The sequence below is a fragment of the Zootermopsis nevadensis genome, unplaced genomic scaffold (genome assembly GCF_977971745.1).
Source record: "Zootermopsis nevadensis isolate Lab colony 2312 unplaced genomic scaffold, Znev_1.0 Znev_ptg000002l, whole genome shotgun sequence".
In the NCBI taxonomy this organism is placed as follows: Eukaryota; Metazoa; Arthropoda; class Insecta; order Blattodea; family Termopsidae; genus Zootermopsis; species Zootermopsis nevadensis.
The window spans coordinates 13,413,575-13,433,070 of NW_028259134.1; the positions used below are offsets into that span (position 1 = coordinate 13,413,575).

General features: G+C 36.0%; 1 protein-coding gene across 10 annotated transcripts in view; it reads right to left on the reverse strand.

Annotated features, from left to right (window-relative positions):
• SK (small conductance calcium-activated potassium channel) overlaps window positions 1-19,496 on the reverse strand; it is a 349,222-nt gene that overhangs the window by 14,476 nt on the left and 315,250 nt on the right. For 7 of the 10 annotated variants that reach the window (XM_087350045.1, XM_087350067.1, XM_087350071.1 and 4 more), the window contains one exon: window positions 10,741-11,162. In XM_087350045.1, coding sequence (XP_087206171.1) covers window positions 10,741-11,162 — 422 coding nt within the window. Of the gene's footprint in view, window positions 1-3,826; window positions 3,963-10,740; window positions 11,163-19,496 lie in introns of all 10 variants that reach the window. The other 3 variants (XM_087350079.1, XM_087350063.1, XM_087350081.1) reach the window with 1 other exon arrangement.

The window sequence follows — 19,496 nt, forward strand, 5'->3', positions numbered from 1 at the left end:
TTTTCCTCTAGCCTCTGCGTCCAGACCGGCTCTGGGGGCCACCCAGCCTCCTATCCAATGGGTACCGGGATCCTTTCCCGGGGGTAAAGCCGGCCGGAGCGTGATGCTGACCACTCACCTCCCATCTAGTGCCGAGGTCAAGGAAGAGAGGAGCTATACCTCCACTCCCCCCAAGCGCCTACATGGCGTATAGTGGGACAGCTTTACTTTACTTTTACACGGCGGTACAATCCAGAAGACATACAGATGACATACGAATAATTTTGTTCTGGAGGACTGATTGGTGAGTGGTCCAGAACCTCCCATTCGTGCGACGTGCCTCGCACCAAATGGTTTCCAACTAAACACCTGATCGGGCATTTAGCTGGTAAACGACTTGCAACCATACACATGTCGTTTCCTGGCTAAAGCTGCTTAACACCGATTTATTCTATGCCAGGATAGATGTTTTGGTGTCGCGGTGAGACAGACGATGAAACAAGTATGGCGACTATGTGGAAAAATGAAGTGTACAAAGCCTTCTTACGTAAAAATAAAGTCCTTCACATAGGAGTGCTTCTTACCATATTTATTCAGATACTCTCGTAATACAAAACTTAACAATAACCAAAAAACTACTGAGTGATGTTAATTATGTGTTAAAAGTATGAAGATCGAAAACTCTCGCTTGTTTCGTTAAAAACCCTTATTTTTTCCAACGTAATTTTCTAACTGCTCAATCCCAATATCGACAGATTAACCTCAATTATTTTAACTGTGAATTACTTTTAAGAATTTCTCAAGTCAAAGATTATTTAATTGTTTCAATGCAGAAATATGTAGATTACAAGAAAACTGCTCAAAACTGAGCTCACTAAAATTTTAATGTATTTAAGTAACCAGAATAAGACTTTCAAATGGTATTAAAATATTCCGTTAATAAATCGTTCGCAGTGGAAATCTAAGGGAGGTCCGTAATTAATAATTGTACTGGCTTATGGATTCACATTGTCTAAAGGAAAAAACCCAAATATTTGAGCAGAGTAAAACATTATTACTGATCTGTAAGCCGTGAATCCTTTTTGAATGGTACAATATAATACTGTTCAAATGAAACAATATTTCAGTATTCAAATTATTGTAATGCTCATGTCGTACCATACAAATATTTTAGGAAGAATATTCTCAAATGGTCAGAACCAGAACTAAAAATAACATAAAATACTTGGGGACGTTTTACGTCAACCAAAACTTCACGCAGTTTAAAAAAAGCAATGAAGAAAGATAAACAGAACAATGGAATGCAGCTTTGTACAGAATATCCATTATGATGTATCTTATGACGGACAAAAGCTCAAGGGACCCATTCACAGGCCACTCGTTACGTTTTCGTAATTTTTATTGAATTTGGGCCATTGAAAGTTTCTTGAGCAACCAGATGCATGCCAGCACTTTAATGAAACGAAGTTTAAGCTTTCATGGAGTTGATAAATGTGTATTTCGTGCTCGGGAAGCGATGAATTGAAGCAAGGTAAGACTGCTCTGTTAGATTTTACAGCCATACTGAAAGGCATAAATTTTTCTTAAAAAATACACCCTCCATCTTAAGTGATGTCACAGTATTGAAGAGAAGCACGTGAGAAAATCATGTTTACATGAGGGTGGACGGATGATAACGCGCTAGTGGTTGGTGGATCATCCAATTTGACAGTAACATTTTGTTTATTTCCAAACACACATTTGATACTAATTCCGCTCGCTCATATTTTATAATGTTATTGATAAACTGTTTTGAAGCTATGAATATGGTAATACATATCTTTACACACGAAACCATAAGTATGGTTTAGTACAATATAGAAGTTGAAATTTCTAATCTTGAGCCTTGTTACACGTATTAGGAACGTCCTCAGAGGCTCTCAGATTATCTCCAATGAAGTACACAAGGGAGGTGAAGACGGTTTAAAGAAAGCAACAGAATATCAGAGAAAAGCTGTTTCCTTGCGACCAGCAACAGATAAATAGTGTTCAAAAATCTATTCCGTATGGACACATTACCATTGCCACGTCTTGCAAACATTGGCTACAAATTTTCTTAAAGCACGAGGGGAAGGACTAACTAGCTTTACACTTGCAGAGTGCATCAAGTGGAGGGCTTCCTGTGACATGTACAGATGCCGGACGGGCAGCATTTTATTAATAGTATGCCGAGCATGGCACACTTTCTTCGGGATCTGCTTTTGAGATGACGGACATCGGCTATAGATTATTAACGAAGGAAGTTTTTTATGCTGTTGCTTAGAGATTTTAAAAAGAATAGAAGCAATGGGAAATGTCTTATTGTAGTCGATGTACATAACAGCCACACGCTTAAAAAGTTATATTCTCTGTAGGATTTGAGGATTCATGGCGGAGGGGACGAAGATGGCTGTCTTCAGAGTTGTAACGCTGTTTACTCTGGTAGAAGTTTACCGACGTTTTACAGGTCCTTACTGCCTCCATAAACAGGGCGATCCCTGATGGTGGAGACAACAAGTACAGCCATCTTAGATATTATTCCCAGTTCATAAGCCGACTGCACTGCACTCACAGACTGCAAGAATTTGACAGAAGTTTTCTTTTCTCTCAGAGCAAACGTATTTTTTTTTCTGGACGGACCAAGAGGTTGAAGGATACACCGGACAGAAACTTAACCAAATATCAGTCTTCGAAAATATTTTCGGCAGCATAGCCCAAAACAGAGCAAATATTAATGTCAGTGGATTTTGATGGTGTGAGGCATTTTCAGTGAAATGTGGATACCACTCCAGATAAAATGTTAGCTCCATCTGGAGAGTTTAAACTGGAATACGGAAGAATGGAAATTAGAAATTAACTCACGGGGAGTGGACGACAATGAACCAGGGGCTGCAGAAAGCCATGTGTGTCCCGTCTTAGTATAGGTCGACAGTAAAACAGCAGAACGTATTGAGACAGTGGCAGGAGGAAACCCTTCGTACTCTCAGTAAAGGACAGCTGGTACTATTATATCTGCCCCTAAGGACAAAGGAAATTTGAAACTGGACACGCAGAAGCACGAATAGGAAAGCCAAACCCGAAAGAAGTACAAGACAATCTGCATGAATGAGAATGGAATTTTAGTGTGCGAAATTTTTAAAAAATACATCGTTAATAGACATTAATCAAAGAAGGGGTTGGTAGCATATCAGCGAAGTATAATATACAATATGTATAATGGCATCACTTTTATAAGAGCACAGACTTTGATCACATACTTTCGATGCAGTATAAAAGAATAACCTGCGAAATGTATGGAAGTTGGCCCCTTACACTAATTACCCCCGTGTAAATTACTCTTTATGTTTACTGCAGTTTAAAGCGAATTGATTTCTTAGACGACAGCTACATGACTCGAAAATGTGCGGCTTTCATTTCCCTTATCCTTAAACTACACAAAACTAGAAATAATATATTTTCTTCCATGAAAGCCAATAGACTACGCTTGACAGTCTCTTTTGTAGTAATGAAAGACACCGAAATCTTCATACGCTATAGGCAGTTACAAAAAATCAATATGTGTATGTTAGTTTCCCTAACTTCACAGCAGACAGCGTCCCTTACTTATATGTGACAGTAACATTTTATGGTGTACTACGATAGAATACAGATTGCAACAACATTACACACATTTCAACCAGTAGTGCTAACAAAACATGTAGTGCACTGCAGTAGTACTTTAAAATTTATTATTGTTATTAGAGAACGAAGCGGCTAGTAAAGAAAATTAAGATGGGAGTGTGGGTGACATAGTGAATTTTCGACGTGGAATGGGGGTACTATGACTTACCATCATGCCGCACGTAAGCGTGATACCTCGTCCACAGTAAGTGTTGGGAACAATGTCCCCGTAACCTACGCACAGGAAAGTAATGGCGATCAACCACATGGAGTTTAGTAAGTTGGCATGTTCTTCGTCGTGGTACCTAGACAAGGGGCAAAGAAAACCAGCACGCTGTCGTTTTCAACGGGGACCGTTATCACAAACTTTTGAGATTGTGAAAGAATTTAAAATATGTATCTCTTTCAATTGATAATACAAGACTTAATTTCACACATGCTCATGCAGTCTTAAATGAGACTAAAACAAAAACCAAGAACGGACAATACTATATTATAGCATGACAAAAATGCTCACACCACATACACAAAACCATAACGAAGAGTTATGCAGACCTACAGTGAGGAAAATTCATTCATGCTGTGACAGAGGGGTGGGTTTGGGGTGACATACAAACATTCATCATAGAGGAAAGAAGTAAATTAAAGATTTAAAACACGTTAAAAGTTCAGAACGAACAAAAGAAAATCTCAGTGATCCATGTGAACATTTTTCCAACGTGATAATTGTGTTAATTGATTATTACATGTATGTTTATAGATTATATTTTATCAGTGTTTTCCAAACGATCCAAAAGGCTTGATATGTATAAGGCGGTTGTAAGTGTATACGTATTTTAACCAGCAAGTTTTGTTTTTAGACGAGTGCAATGGTTTGCGTGGTAAAACGGCTGCTTCTGCGCAGGACGATCACAACAGACGGGCTCGTTTGTTCAGTTGTGACAACAACCAGAAAGAGTGCAAGAAGTTTTGTGGCTCACATGAGAAGAAAAGAATATGTGAAGGAGAAACCATTGTTACTAATACGTGGACAAGTGTAATGTTTTAAACTACACTTTTATTATTATGTGACACAACTTGTGATTTAACAATTATATCAGAATGTGATGTTAGTTGTACACACATTGGTAGTGAAAAAAATTACGGAAAGATTTCTTGTTTTCGAAACAGGCGCGCTGATCACATTAATGTTTTCTGCCTACCTGTCAGTGATACCATTATAATAAGTTTGACTGTGGATATATAAAACTAGATTAAATGAAGAAATATTTTTAAAACAAATATAACGACTATTAATAACACATAAAACTTAAAAAAATTTAAAGTGAATATTCATAACTCCATCAATGACACTATGACTGCGCTCTTCATAAAACACTACCAGAAGAGAGCATTTCCACTTACAGAATGAAATATGTGTCGTATTAATTGCAACATAAGATGAATTCTATTGACAGACTAGAAGAAGTAAGAGCAAGTTATAATACACTTCTATTTTACTCAGCTTAAGAATTATCTTACCATGGACCTCTTCCTGCTGGCTGCTAATTACTCACAAGATGATATACTGCATATTGAACATAGCACTAATGTAAGTCTACAGCATGTGCAGCTAGACAGACTCTTGCCACTAGAGGTTCATATAAACTATATAGCTCATCGTGCAGTTGCTAATAATATGTACATAATTAATTATCTCTAAAAATAGCTACGCTTTAACTGATGCAAAGAAAATTGAGTATTTGAGTAGACGTAAACCAGCCACAGGGTGATGAGCTAAACAACATTTCTCAAGAGAGGTGGCTATATTCCATAAATGACGTAAACAAATCGCCATTCACTAAGACTAATCATTATTTCCAAACAAATGTGAATAATATAATTGAAATTAAAACAAATCATATCTATATGCAATGGATTCAAGTGTATTAAAATAATAAGCTACTTTAATAGTTTATTTTTATGAATAACAAAGAATCAGGCCGTGCACATAGTACAGTATGAAATGTATCATATATTCCAGTCACCAGTATCAGCAGTGAATGGAGTAGAGACAGAACATTACGTACGTGAGTGGAAGATTTACTTGTAAAAACGATGAGACGCGAATACAAAATTAAACAATGAGCTAGATATTTACAAATCAGCAACTACTAGAAGTGAGCAAAACAATGAAAAAATAAGTAAAAATAGTTCTGCAAAGTTATAATAATAATTAGGCAGAACAAGTTGGGCAGAATTATTGCTAAACTCCATCTGGTTATGATCGCCATGCGCTTTGCCAAGTTCTATGATGTTTTATATGTGACTCTATATATTACTTTCAATTTAAAATCAATAATTTATATATATACTCTATTACAGGTTTCCTTATAGTAATTCGGCCTGCTGTGAGATTAAATATATGTCCCATATTTATATATTAGTATCATGCACAAGCGTAAAGCTGTAAACTATAATCTAACGATGCATATAAATATAGTATTATTTTATTATAATATCTCAAATGTATTTGTTCTATTACTTTTAAGTTAACTGACAATTTACAAGTCAACAAAGCGCCATTATTAAAATTTACACTTCAGTAAATATAACATTTTCTCTCAGACTAATTATATATTTTAAATGTATTTTTATTGTGAAGGGCTAGTGAAATAAAATATCAAATAATATAAATAACAGCTGTAATGAATATGGGAACAGAACTCTTTCACAGTAAGACGGAACTCCGAGGCACGAAGTGAAAACTAAGAGTAAGGGTAAAAGGATATTCAAACAGCATCAACCAATTGGAAAAGGGCATTATAAGAACACTGATCAACAATAAACAAATCGATAATCGATTATGATAGCAATTACTTTCCAATTATTTAAAAACATTACACGTACGTACTTTGACAATCTTCAGAATTCATTTTACCGAAAAAGCAATTTTACAGTCAATTCTGGATTTCCCAAAGAGAATTTACGGTAATTAACAATATAATTTCTTCTACCATGCACATTTATTTATTGTAAAACAGTCAGATTTTCTAAGCTAATCAAAGCATACTGGATAAAAATTAATTGGTTACTACATGGGAGGAATCTACAATAGTAATAAAAACAAAATTACACAGATATATATTTAGAATAAAATTGAAGCCGTTGTTATAGTATGCTTTGGCATGTAATTTGAAACAACAGTGATTTCTGTAGGGAATATAAGATCAATGTTGGTTCAAATTCGTGAATACAGATTCATAAATATGCTTTCCTTTTATCGTCGAAGTGTAGGGCATACATATCCAAAGTGAAAGTTAATAAGCATTTTGTGAAATATTGTAAGTTTTAATATCTGGGCATAAATTTTTTTAGACAGAATTGGCTTAAACATCACATGCATAATTATGAAATATACCGAGCATAAAAATTGGACTAATCAAACCATTTTAATGACTTCGATTCAGGATTAACTATCTTCCGCCTTCAAATTGCGATGCTTGTATTTACTTTCGTTTGACTTGCTCCCATATTCCTTGTAAATATGAGTGTTTATAATACAGCCACGAAAAATACAATTTTAATAAACTCTAAAACAGTCGCTAGTATACGAGTGACACGTAAATAAGATATATTATAAAATATTAGGTATGAAATATATTCCTTAATATATATTTGACATGTTAGAAATCGATAACATTTCCTAGATACATAACTTTAACCCTTCTTTATAATAATTTGCGGGACACTTTACAAAGGGTGAAACCGTGAGGCATAGAACGACTAGTAGTGATATTTTTATAAATGATAAAATATAGCAATTCAGCGTCTATCAAACCGGAATTTAGCAAAAGAACTAAGTATCTCTGAGGATAATGCATTTAACTAAATATTATAAAAATATATAATTTGTTTGCTGTTATAAGCTACTCCATATTCAAAGATTAGTCACTTTTATCAAAATGTGGCTACGTTCTAATCCATAATCTCCAATATTTTCAAACATGAAACTGATTTCAATAAACTACAAGCGAAGTATGGCGAAAGTAGCTGAACCTGAAACTGTCATCACATGTCATTATCTTAGAGCCAATCTTTATATTCATTGTCCTTCTAGTCAGATATTTTTCTTAACCCTCAAGTTATTTTGTTTTATTAAGATACCTTGCAATATATAAGTACAGTCTTAAAAATATAATCGGTATCAGTATTCTAAATTAGCCGTATTCTCTTCTAATTTTTTCAATATCACTGTTTTAAATACTGTATAAAAGAAAGTCTTTAAGTGTTAAATTCGTAATGTAAACGAAATTAGGTTCTACACGTATTAATGTTGTGCGACTCTATTTATTGTTCTAAAATGAACAACCGAGAGACAACTGGGAATAACATTTTAAACAAAACTAAAACGTAATTAACTGCATTGTGATACAGTTTATTCACCGACAGACAGGCTCTAAGAATAAAAATGACGATCACAGCCTCATTGAGACGACCACAGCACTTCACACAACGCAATTTAGCGAAATGCGGATAATGATATACATTTAGAAGACACTTCGGACATATCGTAACGTATTTTTGGTTTAATTAACTTTAATAGTGTTAAAAAAATCTGCCAGTAAAATGTATAAGTTTTGATGAATTTGCACCATGAATCTATGATAATCACGAACAACTTTAACTTAGATTCGTACTTAACAACATAAAAGACATTCTTCGGTTCAAATTATAGTTATTCACTTGACACACGTCACAGACTGATATTTATGATAACGACTACCTGCTAATTTACAAGTTGCACAAATTCGTTTAAAAAGTTTACTATTCAGCAGCTTAATGTATAATATTCCACAGTATAAAACGCTAAATGAATTACTTCTAATTCTCATATGGCCATCTCAATTAAGCTGATAAAGTCAAAGTGGAATTCAATGAAAGGAAAACTACGCATATGTACATGTTATACTGCATAAAAACTATGTTCATTCAAGATTTGAGGTTTTCACGATAACGTGTGGAAGAGCGGTCTCCTTGATTGTTGCGTCTTTCAGACTAATGGTTCTATAAAAACGTTTCAGAAGAATGTGCTGCTTCTGAAACGTTGGTATACAACCAGAAAACTCCATGGTGAAAGAATCTAGAAGACCGGTATCTAAATATATTAATTCAAGTTTAGGTTTCTGTAACTACTTGAATATCTAATTGGGTGGAGGAGGGTGATAACACTTAGATAAACAAATGTATAGGAGACGAATTTTCACAATGCAGGAACAAGTGAAAGCATCATGTATTCATTTAACTTGTGAATAATATACAAATTAATATGGTATTTGGCATATTAATCAGCGAAATTTAACGTATTTCTGTAATATACACCTTTTGATCGTTTGCGTGGAATTATACTTCTTATTTCCATATCCTGCTAAAACTTCCAGCAGTGGAGAATAAACACAAACAAAATTAAATAAAGACATATGTAAAGATAATTTGCTTATGATCAGTATTAGTAAATGTATTCATAGTGGATGATATACGTATTTCTGTAGAGACGTACCTCGTAGCTAACACGGAAATTAATATGCTTGCAATGAAATATATCATAATATTTAAAATATTATAGGGCGTAAAACATAAGGCATGTCTGAATACACCGTGTGTGATACAACGTACTTTGATAACATGCTGTATCAGAAACTCAACGGAATTAATCACCATTATAATCAGAAATGTTTAAGCCCAGTGACTTGGTCTAGCTCCCAAAGGAACATCCATTAGTTAGTTAATATTTTCGTCTAATAATACACTCCAATTTTTTCATGGATCATAATTGAAATCTATGTTTGAAATAAGATTTTCTCCCACCCCTCAACATGTTCCCACCATTTATTTCTGTAGTGTGAAATCATATCTGTAATAGGCTAATACTGATCTGTAACTCACTTCCGACATCTCCACTGCTCTTGTGACCCACGCACATTGTAATTCTGGGTAACCTGAAGAGTCTAACTTTTAAGGATAACTTGATTGATAAGTATTATCTTAAATATTGTTAATTTATTCTTTATGACGCTCATTTTTATATAGAAACTCAACGACAGAAATCCACCCAATAAAAAAAATGTGGTCAACACCGATCAACATTCCACATTTCCCGAAAGGCCATAATTTGGATTGAGAAACGTTCTAGTAAACGAAATATGTCTTTAAGATACGTAGTAATATATTCAAATTGTTACTATAATTAAGATGATGAACACTATTACAGTCTACTGTTGATTACTCTGATCAACCAAGTCACAGGACGAAATTTCTCCTTTGGGATATGCCAGTTTTACTGGGCATGATAAGCCTATGTTCAGAAAACACAAAATAACTTTACCCCGTGTAGGGTACATTTATGGATGAGTGGGGGATTTTCGTATACGAGGATTCCTTCCATTGTACAGCTGGTTACAAAGTTTACCCCAGCTATACGTCTTCATTAAGTTAAATTTAACCTTATACAGGGCTTGTTACTTGTTTATTTATTAACGTTTCAAAATGCAGCATGGAATAATAAATCATAGGATGATATGGATTATGACTCGAGAGATATATCGTGCACATGCATGGAAGGACCGAGATATTTCAAAAAAGATCGGGATATTTGTCTCTGGTCGGGTTTTCAAATCACACGTCTTTCCGCAAGTGAGTAAGGCATGTTACTGCTGTTTTAAACAAACTGGTACTGGGGAACGTTGTGCAAATTTTCCGGTCTCACTTTGATCCTGACTGAGGGCTGTAGTAATCTGCCTCATAGTCTCCACGTCAAGTCAATGAGCCATTATTTTTAATCGTCATTCGAGACAAATCGTCATATAATTACATGTTACATATACATAATATGGAAAAGATGTGTTGACTAATCTAAATCTCAACAATCCTAGTCCGACGTAACTCATGAACTACCGATAGGACGTAGCCTGTATTTAGAACACACTGTAGGAATTACGTGGCGTGGATAAGCTTACTTGGTTGTTTCTGCATTGTGTCAAATGTTTATAATGTAATAAGTGATATAATGATGTAACTTTTGGGTGTACATGAGAGAGAACTTACCTCTCGCACTGCCTCAACGTCCAGCTGGCAATTATCCAGAGGGAAACCATAAAAACCAGCAACACAGTACCAGGACAAATGGTCATAAGAGTCTTGAGCACAAATCTTGTGTTAAAGTTGATGCGGTTCAGAGCACCGATGCTCCTGGACGAAGCATCAGTAAACAGTTTACTGTGAAGCAACATAACTCTGCAGATGAGGTAGAGGCGTAGGAACATGGGCAGGGACAGGGTCACGTCGTACGGCACCCACTTCGAGCCTATATCACCGCCCTTGTTGGCCAGCTTAGTAGTCCACAGGAAATAATACTCTCCCGGAATAGGGTGTACCGCGCAGATTCCCAGCTCCAGACAGATCTGCGAAATCCTCTGCCACGTCATGGCGATTCGCCAGTCGTCCGCGCAGTTGTCGATCATGAACAGCTGCAAGAAACACAGATTTCACTGCTCCACTGAATACTTCCAGTGTAATCATGTCTGTTTGTGATTCGGGGGAGGAATCTGAACAGATATCATTGAGATGGCGTAAAAAAAACAGTTGCTTAAATAAAAGGCCCGTTGAAGAATTTTGCTTGAGATAATGAATGTCAGTCCCACGGTATTAATGTATAAGGAAACGAGAAACAGGTGTATAATAAACATTCAGAACAAAAAGGGATGTAAGAAAGAAGGGTTAAGGAAAATAAAAATGAAACGGAGAAGAAATAAAGGGAGAAAGAATTGGTAAAAATGAATAAATATAGAAGAAAAAGAGAATTTAGGTGGCTCAGGACAGGACCATGTAAAATGTACTTTTGCTGAATCGGTGACGAATAATCTGATCCCATAGTATCGGAAGAGAAAGAAACAATGAAATAAAGAAAAATAGAGACGTAATACATAAACAGAAAACATAGAAAAGAGAAATCTTGGAAACAAAGAAATATAAATGTAGAAAAACTCAGTTCTTTCGGGATAATACTAATTTGTACGATTACATTGAGACGACGATGAACCATCGGTTTCTATATCATCTTCACAGAAAGAAACAAAAGAGAACTACAAATATATCATGTGGCTTAGTGATTCAGATTCTGTCATGTCCCATATTATTACGAAATCATTAACAGTAGTGATGAAAGACAATTTGTCAGTAAAATATGCCACTTCGAAAGAATAAAAATTAAATGTTACATTTTTAAATTGTTATTAGTATCACAAAAAATTAATTAATATACACAGCGATGGGAAACCTCTTAAGCAATGAGGCTGAATGAAGCCCACATTACGGAGGCTCACTGACATACACGGTAACGCCTGCAGAGTGCAGTTTATACTTTACGTAACACAGTAGTGTCGGAGAAGTTGCCGCAACAGCACGGCGATTTCAATATTATGAGTAGGTGGAGCTATATATTACAATGCAGTTAATGTTATTTAATATAAATAATTACATTCCTTTATTAAAGTGTTTAAAATAATAATAATCATCATCATATAGTGATACATTGGCGAGATGTTCTGAAAACGGTAATGAATCTTCGAATTTCACAGAAGGAACTTTTCGCCCGGCTGAACCGTTCCGAGAAGTTAACATTATTTTCATCTATGAATACAAATTTCGTACTTAAAATACTCGAAATCTGGATTAAAAATGATATATGTAAAATAAAGTTAAGTTTTAATTACTCTCCGAAGTTAATCCTAACGGAAAAACTCTCGGAGAGAGATTTGAAATCATACATTTTAAGTTTAAGAAGCAGCAACTCTATCTTAAGGGCAGGATCTAGACACATCCATGTAACCATACTTCATGATGATGATATTAATAACTAACTAACTAGATGACTTACCGAACCCGAAGGTTCATCACCGAATTAACCAAAGCCCTCCACCGGACCCTGTCCTGGGCCAACAAAATCCAGTTTCCTTCAACTCCTATCTCCCATAGATCCCGCCTGAGATTATCCTCCCATCTACGTCTAGGTCTCCCCAGCGGTCTCTTCCCTTCAGGTTTCCCAACCAGTACCCGGTGCACACCTCTTGTCCCATCCATGCCCGCTACATGTCCCGCCCATCTCACTATTCTCGACTTAATCACCCTCACAATACTGGGGGAGCAGTACAGATTTTTAAGCTCGTCATTGTGCAGTTTTCTCCATGCCCCATCGTCTTCCCTCTTAGGCCCAAATATCCTCCTCAACACCCGATTCTCAAACACCTGCAATCTGTGTTCCTCCCTCTGAGTGAGAGACCATGTTTCACACCCATACAAAACAACAGGCAAGATTATTGTTTTGTATACTTTAATTTTCAGGTTCTTAGAAATCAGACGGGAAGACAAAATATTTTGGACTGAGAAGTAGCAAGCATTTCCGGAATTTAGTCTCCTCCTAACTTCCTCACAAGTATCATTTTGATTTGTTATTGTTGTTCCCAAATATTTGAACTTTGTAACCCTTTCAAAGGATTTATTAGCCACCCTAAGATAATTTTGCCCGCCTGTCTTCTGATGACGAGATACTAACATGTACTTAGTTTTTTCTGAATTTACTTGTAGCCCCACCTGTCGACTAGCCTCCAGTAAAACTTCTGCGTTCCTCTTTATTGTATTTATATCGTCCCCCAATAAATTAACATCATCAGCATATGCCAATAGCTGATGTGTCCCATTCAATTGCAAACCCTCCTGCCTACCTTGGACCTTCCTGATGGCGTATTCTAGCGCAAAGTTAAAGAGCAACGGAGACAAAGCATCTCCTTGTTTTAGACCGTTCTTGATGAGGAATGTCTCAGATACATATTTACCTACTCGAATTTTGCTACAGGTTTCATTTAAGCACATTTTTATTAGACCCACTAGCTTCTTTGGTATACCAAATTCAATAAGAATATTATATAGCACTTCTCTCTTCACAGAGTCATAGGCTTTTTTGAAAGATGATGATATTAATAGTAGTAATAATAATAATAACTTTTGCAGGTACCTCGGTGGTATTATGGAACCGGCAGATTAATTCCACGGCAACAAATATAATAATGACCTTGAAAACAAAACGAATAAAATCTCACAGACGTATACAATTTCTAAATGGTGTCACACAGATTGAATCTTAGTTATCTGCTACTCATTTATTATGATTATGGGTCAAAAATTACCTCTTTTGATTATTATATACGCAACCATCTGTTTTTAATAGAAACGCTTTCTTAATTCCATTACTTATAGGCGGTATGGTGAGGTAAATAGACAGATACTATGAATGACCACCTTTTTAACTAAGATTATTTTCAACACAAACCAATAAGTTTACATAACTTTTATAATTGGAAAAGGGAACCTTTACAGACTTAATATAATGTAATTGTAACAGTAAGCTTCAAACGCCAACACAGAGGAACACCGAGACGAGAGAGCAGCAGAACATGCATGAAGTAGGCTGGTCGTGGCAGATCAGATTAGCGCGTGGGCAGGTAAGCTTCCAGAGCACACACAAATGCACTGGCTTCTGTAAGTAGATATGTATAGATATTATTATTAATATTATTATGAATTGAATTGAATTGAATTATACATCGACTGACTTCAATAAAACAGAAGATGTAAGAAGACAATTTTCCAATCTGTGTTGTTACCGTTTTATTCAGCTTTATATTTTAAGTAACTACAATTTAATTTTGAACCGATTAAATTTTAGAACATTTCATTCCAGACGACAAAATATCGGTTTATTTCTTATTAATATTCTCAAGGAAAAACTAAATTTCCATTCCTTCACGGAAATTATTGGTATTCGTGCCTACAAGGTAAATAAAAACATGTTCTACTTTCATCGTAAGGATTGCATTGAGACACAAGTCCTTACTCTAAATACGTCATTGCTGCAATTTCAGCAGATTAATTATAAACATTTGTAATGATCCATTTTTAATAATTTCCACTGTTATAGATTCTCTCTACTTGTAAATTGCCGAACATAACCTTAAGAATTTGCATCATAGCTACGGTTGTAAATTTAAATATATAAACAAATGTTCGTATACACGTTATATGCGTGAGGGCTCAGTAGTTCCAAGGATCCAGAGAGCGATGTCACAGGGAGCAAATGCTCCTGGTAGGGTCGATGGTGAGGAGAGAAGCTAAGGTCAATCTTGGTGGAGGGCAGCAGTAACCACCAGTACTGGTTTAGGGCGGAGAAGGAAACCTTGAGAACGGCCTAATTTCAGGATATCGTAGGCGGCAACCATAAATGGTTTCTACGGCTGTGATACTGCGATGGGGAAGGCAACGACAAATCAACCCATTATTTATTTCTTCAGGATAATCATGGATAATGGCTGATGAGTAGCCGACATAAACGCCAACGATCGATAACGGTCAAGGCACCAGAAGAAGAAGAAGAAGAAGAAGAAGCAGCAGCAGCTTCTACACCCCAAGTCAGTTTCAAACGAGCCATCTCTGGGTTTCTAGATGTCCAACACGTTTGCGATATAGATCGAGCAATAACACGGGCTTTATACGACAATGATTACTAACGCAATTTGTATTACGGCATATGTTGTATTTTGTCTGAAGCACTTGTTAATAGAAGCAGGCAGTCAGATATCTTATACAGTGGGTTCACTGAGAAAGTAGAACACGCAACTGTCACTTCCCGGCTCCCGGCAGAAACTGCCGAGTTCAATTTTATTGGTTTTGCGTAGCCATACTTGACTCGTGTCGGGGAAACCGTGAAGAGCTTGGCGGTGAATCATACAGTTCCAGCAGGCAGTCACGAAGTGACAATTACGTTCAACTTTGTCAGTGAACTAACTTTATTACAGGATCGGTTGAAATAGCGGTACATTTCCTCCTCGACAGACGGTGGAATTGTTAAACTGAAAATCCAATACCTATACACCTCAGTCCGCTTTATACGAATGTGATTATAAACCAAAGCACATTCATCGCATAGCATATCCTTTTTTTACATCAGGGGAGTTGTAGTCTCTCAGAATCCACATAATGCCCCGTACTCACCCCCCACCTTTATGAAGAACTGCGTCTATCAGGGTTAAAGCTGAATGGGGTGGAGAGATAAATCGGACAAGCTGGCTGCATGGTGACGGAGGAAAGAGGAAGAGGAGGTGGAGATGGAGGATCTATCTCGAGTTGGCAAGGTTCCCAGCAATTAAGCGAGAATGCCTGATCTAGTCCGATTTAAGCCACCATCATCCGAATTAAAACCCATTTCAAACGGTCATATAAACCCTCAATAAATTAATTTTTATTATTATAAAACACAATATATTACAGGTTATATACATTTCATAAAATATACATTATATATATCCCTATAGTGGACGGGCTTCGTTATTTTCAGTGAAACGAGTTATTCAAATAATACGTTTGTTTCTTAGTTAATTTAAAGACCATGTCTCATTTGTATAATGTGATTTTAAAGATGACGTTAAAACGATGTGTAATTTTTAGAGGCTTAAACCACCCACAACTCAACCTGGAGGGTATCCCTTCCTGTAGACTATCAATAGAGATGATATTAATGACTCACAGCAGAATACAATTTATTGAACACAACTTAAAATTAGTACAGAATAAGCAAAGGTATTTAGTATACGTTAGAAAGAAGGGAAATATAAGATAACTTCTTGACTACCGGCCTGTAGGAAAACAAAGACCTCAGACACAGTTATCGAGGGTTTTGAGACTAAGGGCATTCACTGGCCTAACTACGGACAAAAATAAGACTGATACTGATTTCACTCGCTGATGGGCAGGGCTCCAGAAACACGCTCTCAAACGCGACACAGTCGAGGAAAAGATTACATACTTAGACACGATCTAAATGTAAGCATTCACTAATTTATTATCACGTATAAAGCTGGTGTATCAGTAATGTCCTAGACGTTTACTGAGGAAGTAACAGGTTCGCATCTCGTCCGAGTTACCTGCTATCCTAACAGAGAGTTTCTGTGGTTTTCCGCGGTCTTTCATGTAGAATTCTGGGACACCATATTCAAATAGGCCTACACTGACATCTTTTAAATCCATATATATATATATATATATAATATATTAATGTTTATCCCGATATCATTCCACGCTATATAACAGCCGTAGTTAAAACAATATTTAAATAACAAAAGATTCAACCTAATACTCAACTGCACCCAACAAATTGCAAACTCACCATTTATAACGATTCTTTCCATTCACCGCAGCAGCGTCGTTTATTGAACCATGGCAAAAACGAACATCATAAAGCCACCTTAAGAGCTCTGGTAATGAACGAAGCAGGTTCGGGGGGGGGGGGGGGGGGGGAATGCGCACACAGTAAATGAGACACCTTAGCAGTCTCCAATACCAAATCCTATTTCACCAAGAATTTAATTTTGTGTGTGTGGTTAAATACCACGGAGCGAACTACAATGGAATTCGCGAATTCCGAAATGTAATTACAAACGGTAAAGTTTTCTCTGTGCCTAAGCACAGCGTTCGGGAGGCTTGTAAGGACCATGTAGGCAAAGCTTAAAGAATTTTAGACCCCCAGTTCAAATACAGACCAACATCAGGCTCTTGTCTTAGTGCCCATGGGAATTTTGGATTTATGTTTGATCTTCCTACTAATTTCACTACAAATTGTGTCACGCTATAAGCTTCTCAACAAGGACCCTGTTCCAAGATCAATTTAGTAGAACGTTTTCCTGAATTTATTGAACAAAACGGGTCTGTGTATACTGTAAAATGTTTCTTTTTCATTGCAACAGGAAGTGTATTTAAAAACTTTGTCTTCGTTTCGGAGAAACATCTTGTTTTCATTTTCAGGGCTGAAGATGGAGACAGTGTGTTTCTTCGAAATGTTAGCATGTACCGACAAGTCTATAAGCCGCCAAAACCCATAAGAACATCGCCATATGTCTGCGTTGTTTATGACATAAATAATGATAAATTATAATTATTCTTATTACAGCAGTATTTAAGATGAGGTAACTACTTATGTTTAAACGGCGCTTTCTAAAATAGGAAATTATCTTAACGGACGATGCCTAGGGGTTGTGTATGAGGAAAATATCGAGAGAATACAGATTTCTAAAAAAACAAACGCTGTATTTGTAAAACTTTGGAGAATCTGTACTTCCACTACAATGCAAAGAACACAAACGGACATATATTGGCGCGAAACTGTAGGTTAGAGGTACGATTATAAAAGACTGTGGTTTGTCCATTCCTGTCAAAGCCGTTCTGTTGCGAGTTCAGTGGGCGGAATTGACTGAATGTCATTTGGTTGTATAAACACTGCCACATTCAGATCAATACATATACACAAGATGCGAACGTAAAAATCGGATTCTTCACAAAAATACTTTTGCATTCTGACCCAGATTTTCTATTGCAGAACTTGAAAACAGTGAAACGAGTGTTCAGTCAACATCACTTATTCCAAGTCACTAAACGTTTTATCGTATTTCCTGGAAAGAAAGTTTTCACAAAGAAGTAATTTTCTGTGTCGTCATGGTCTTTACGAAAATTACAAAAATCAAAAGTAGATATATCATTGTTTTCCTCTGATTCTTATTTTTCTTTTTCTCATCTTCCTATTCGTTATTCTTATAATTCTTCATATTATCCATGTTATTGTTCTGCCTCTCTTCCTCCTTTCATTCTTTCTACTCCATTCGTCTGACTTCTCATACTTCAGCAACCTGACTCATGAAATTGTGTGTTCAGGGACTGAAAGGGATATAAATCGGTTATAGAAGAACGTGAGAAAATTATTAAATTTTGAGGAAGTAATACAGTTCATTCGTGCCGTCACGTATGTGCTGAAGAGCGAACAGAGAGATTCGGTTAATAAATACCTAATTTATATATTCTAAAACGGAAAGTAAAATGCTTCTATCGTTGCCATGTAAAAAGAGTTTGTGAAATTTCAGGTTTCTACTGGGGTGTCTTACGGGTTTTTGCGCCGTGTAGTCTGATATAAGATTACTGACGTTTCGGAGGTCGGCCTCCGTCGTCAGGACAGAAAATAAAACCTCTTATTAACCTATTACAAACAACCAGTTTCATTAAGTTAAGATGACATACTAATTTCAAACCCTGCCGCCATTAATGCAAATAAATAATATTTAACTATTGTGCAATATATAATAAATAATAAAAGGTTATTTCAATAATCACCAGAAATTGAGGCGTGCAGGTTCATGAGGTTTAAATAAGGAAGAAAGATGTCGGTGTTTATATCAAATTATATTCTAATAGAATTTAATAATAATAGTTTCGAATATATTTACGCAAAAACAGAAAAGATATTTAACACTACCCAAGTAACTTATTCACTGCCATTTTAATAGCTTCAATTCGAACTGTTGGTACATGAAACCAACATTACAGGATTAAATGGCGTTATGTGATGTATGTATCCTAAAGTAAACCAAAAATAAATACTTCATATTATAATTTCTCTGCGATTACAGATGTCGAAGACCAATATATTGTTCGTTGGGAAGGCAGTGGATTTTACGACGCAAAGCAACTTCCAAACCAAAGACACATAGATAACGTTTGTGATTAAATTTTAATAATATTACAGTACTTGACGTCATCAATATTTTAACTCTAGCATGTCTTCGATCAGACAGCTAGTACGTAAATATGCATCGCTATTGATTCTGCACTTCTTGTACTTTTGACGGAGGTCAGAATCCAACGCGGCACATAACGTCGCGTTGGTGCTTGATATTTACATCAGAGCATAAAATTCGGGAAAATTGGAT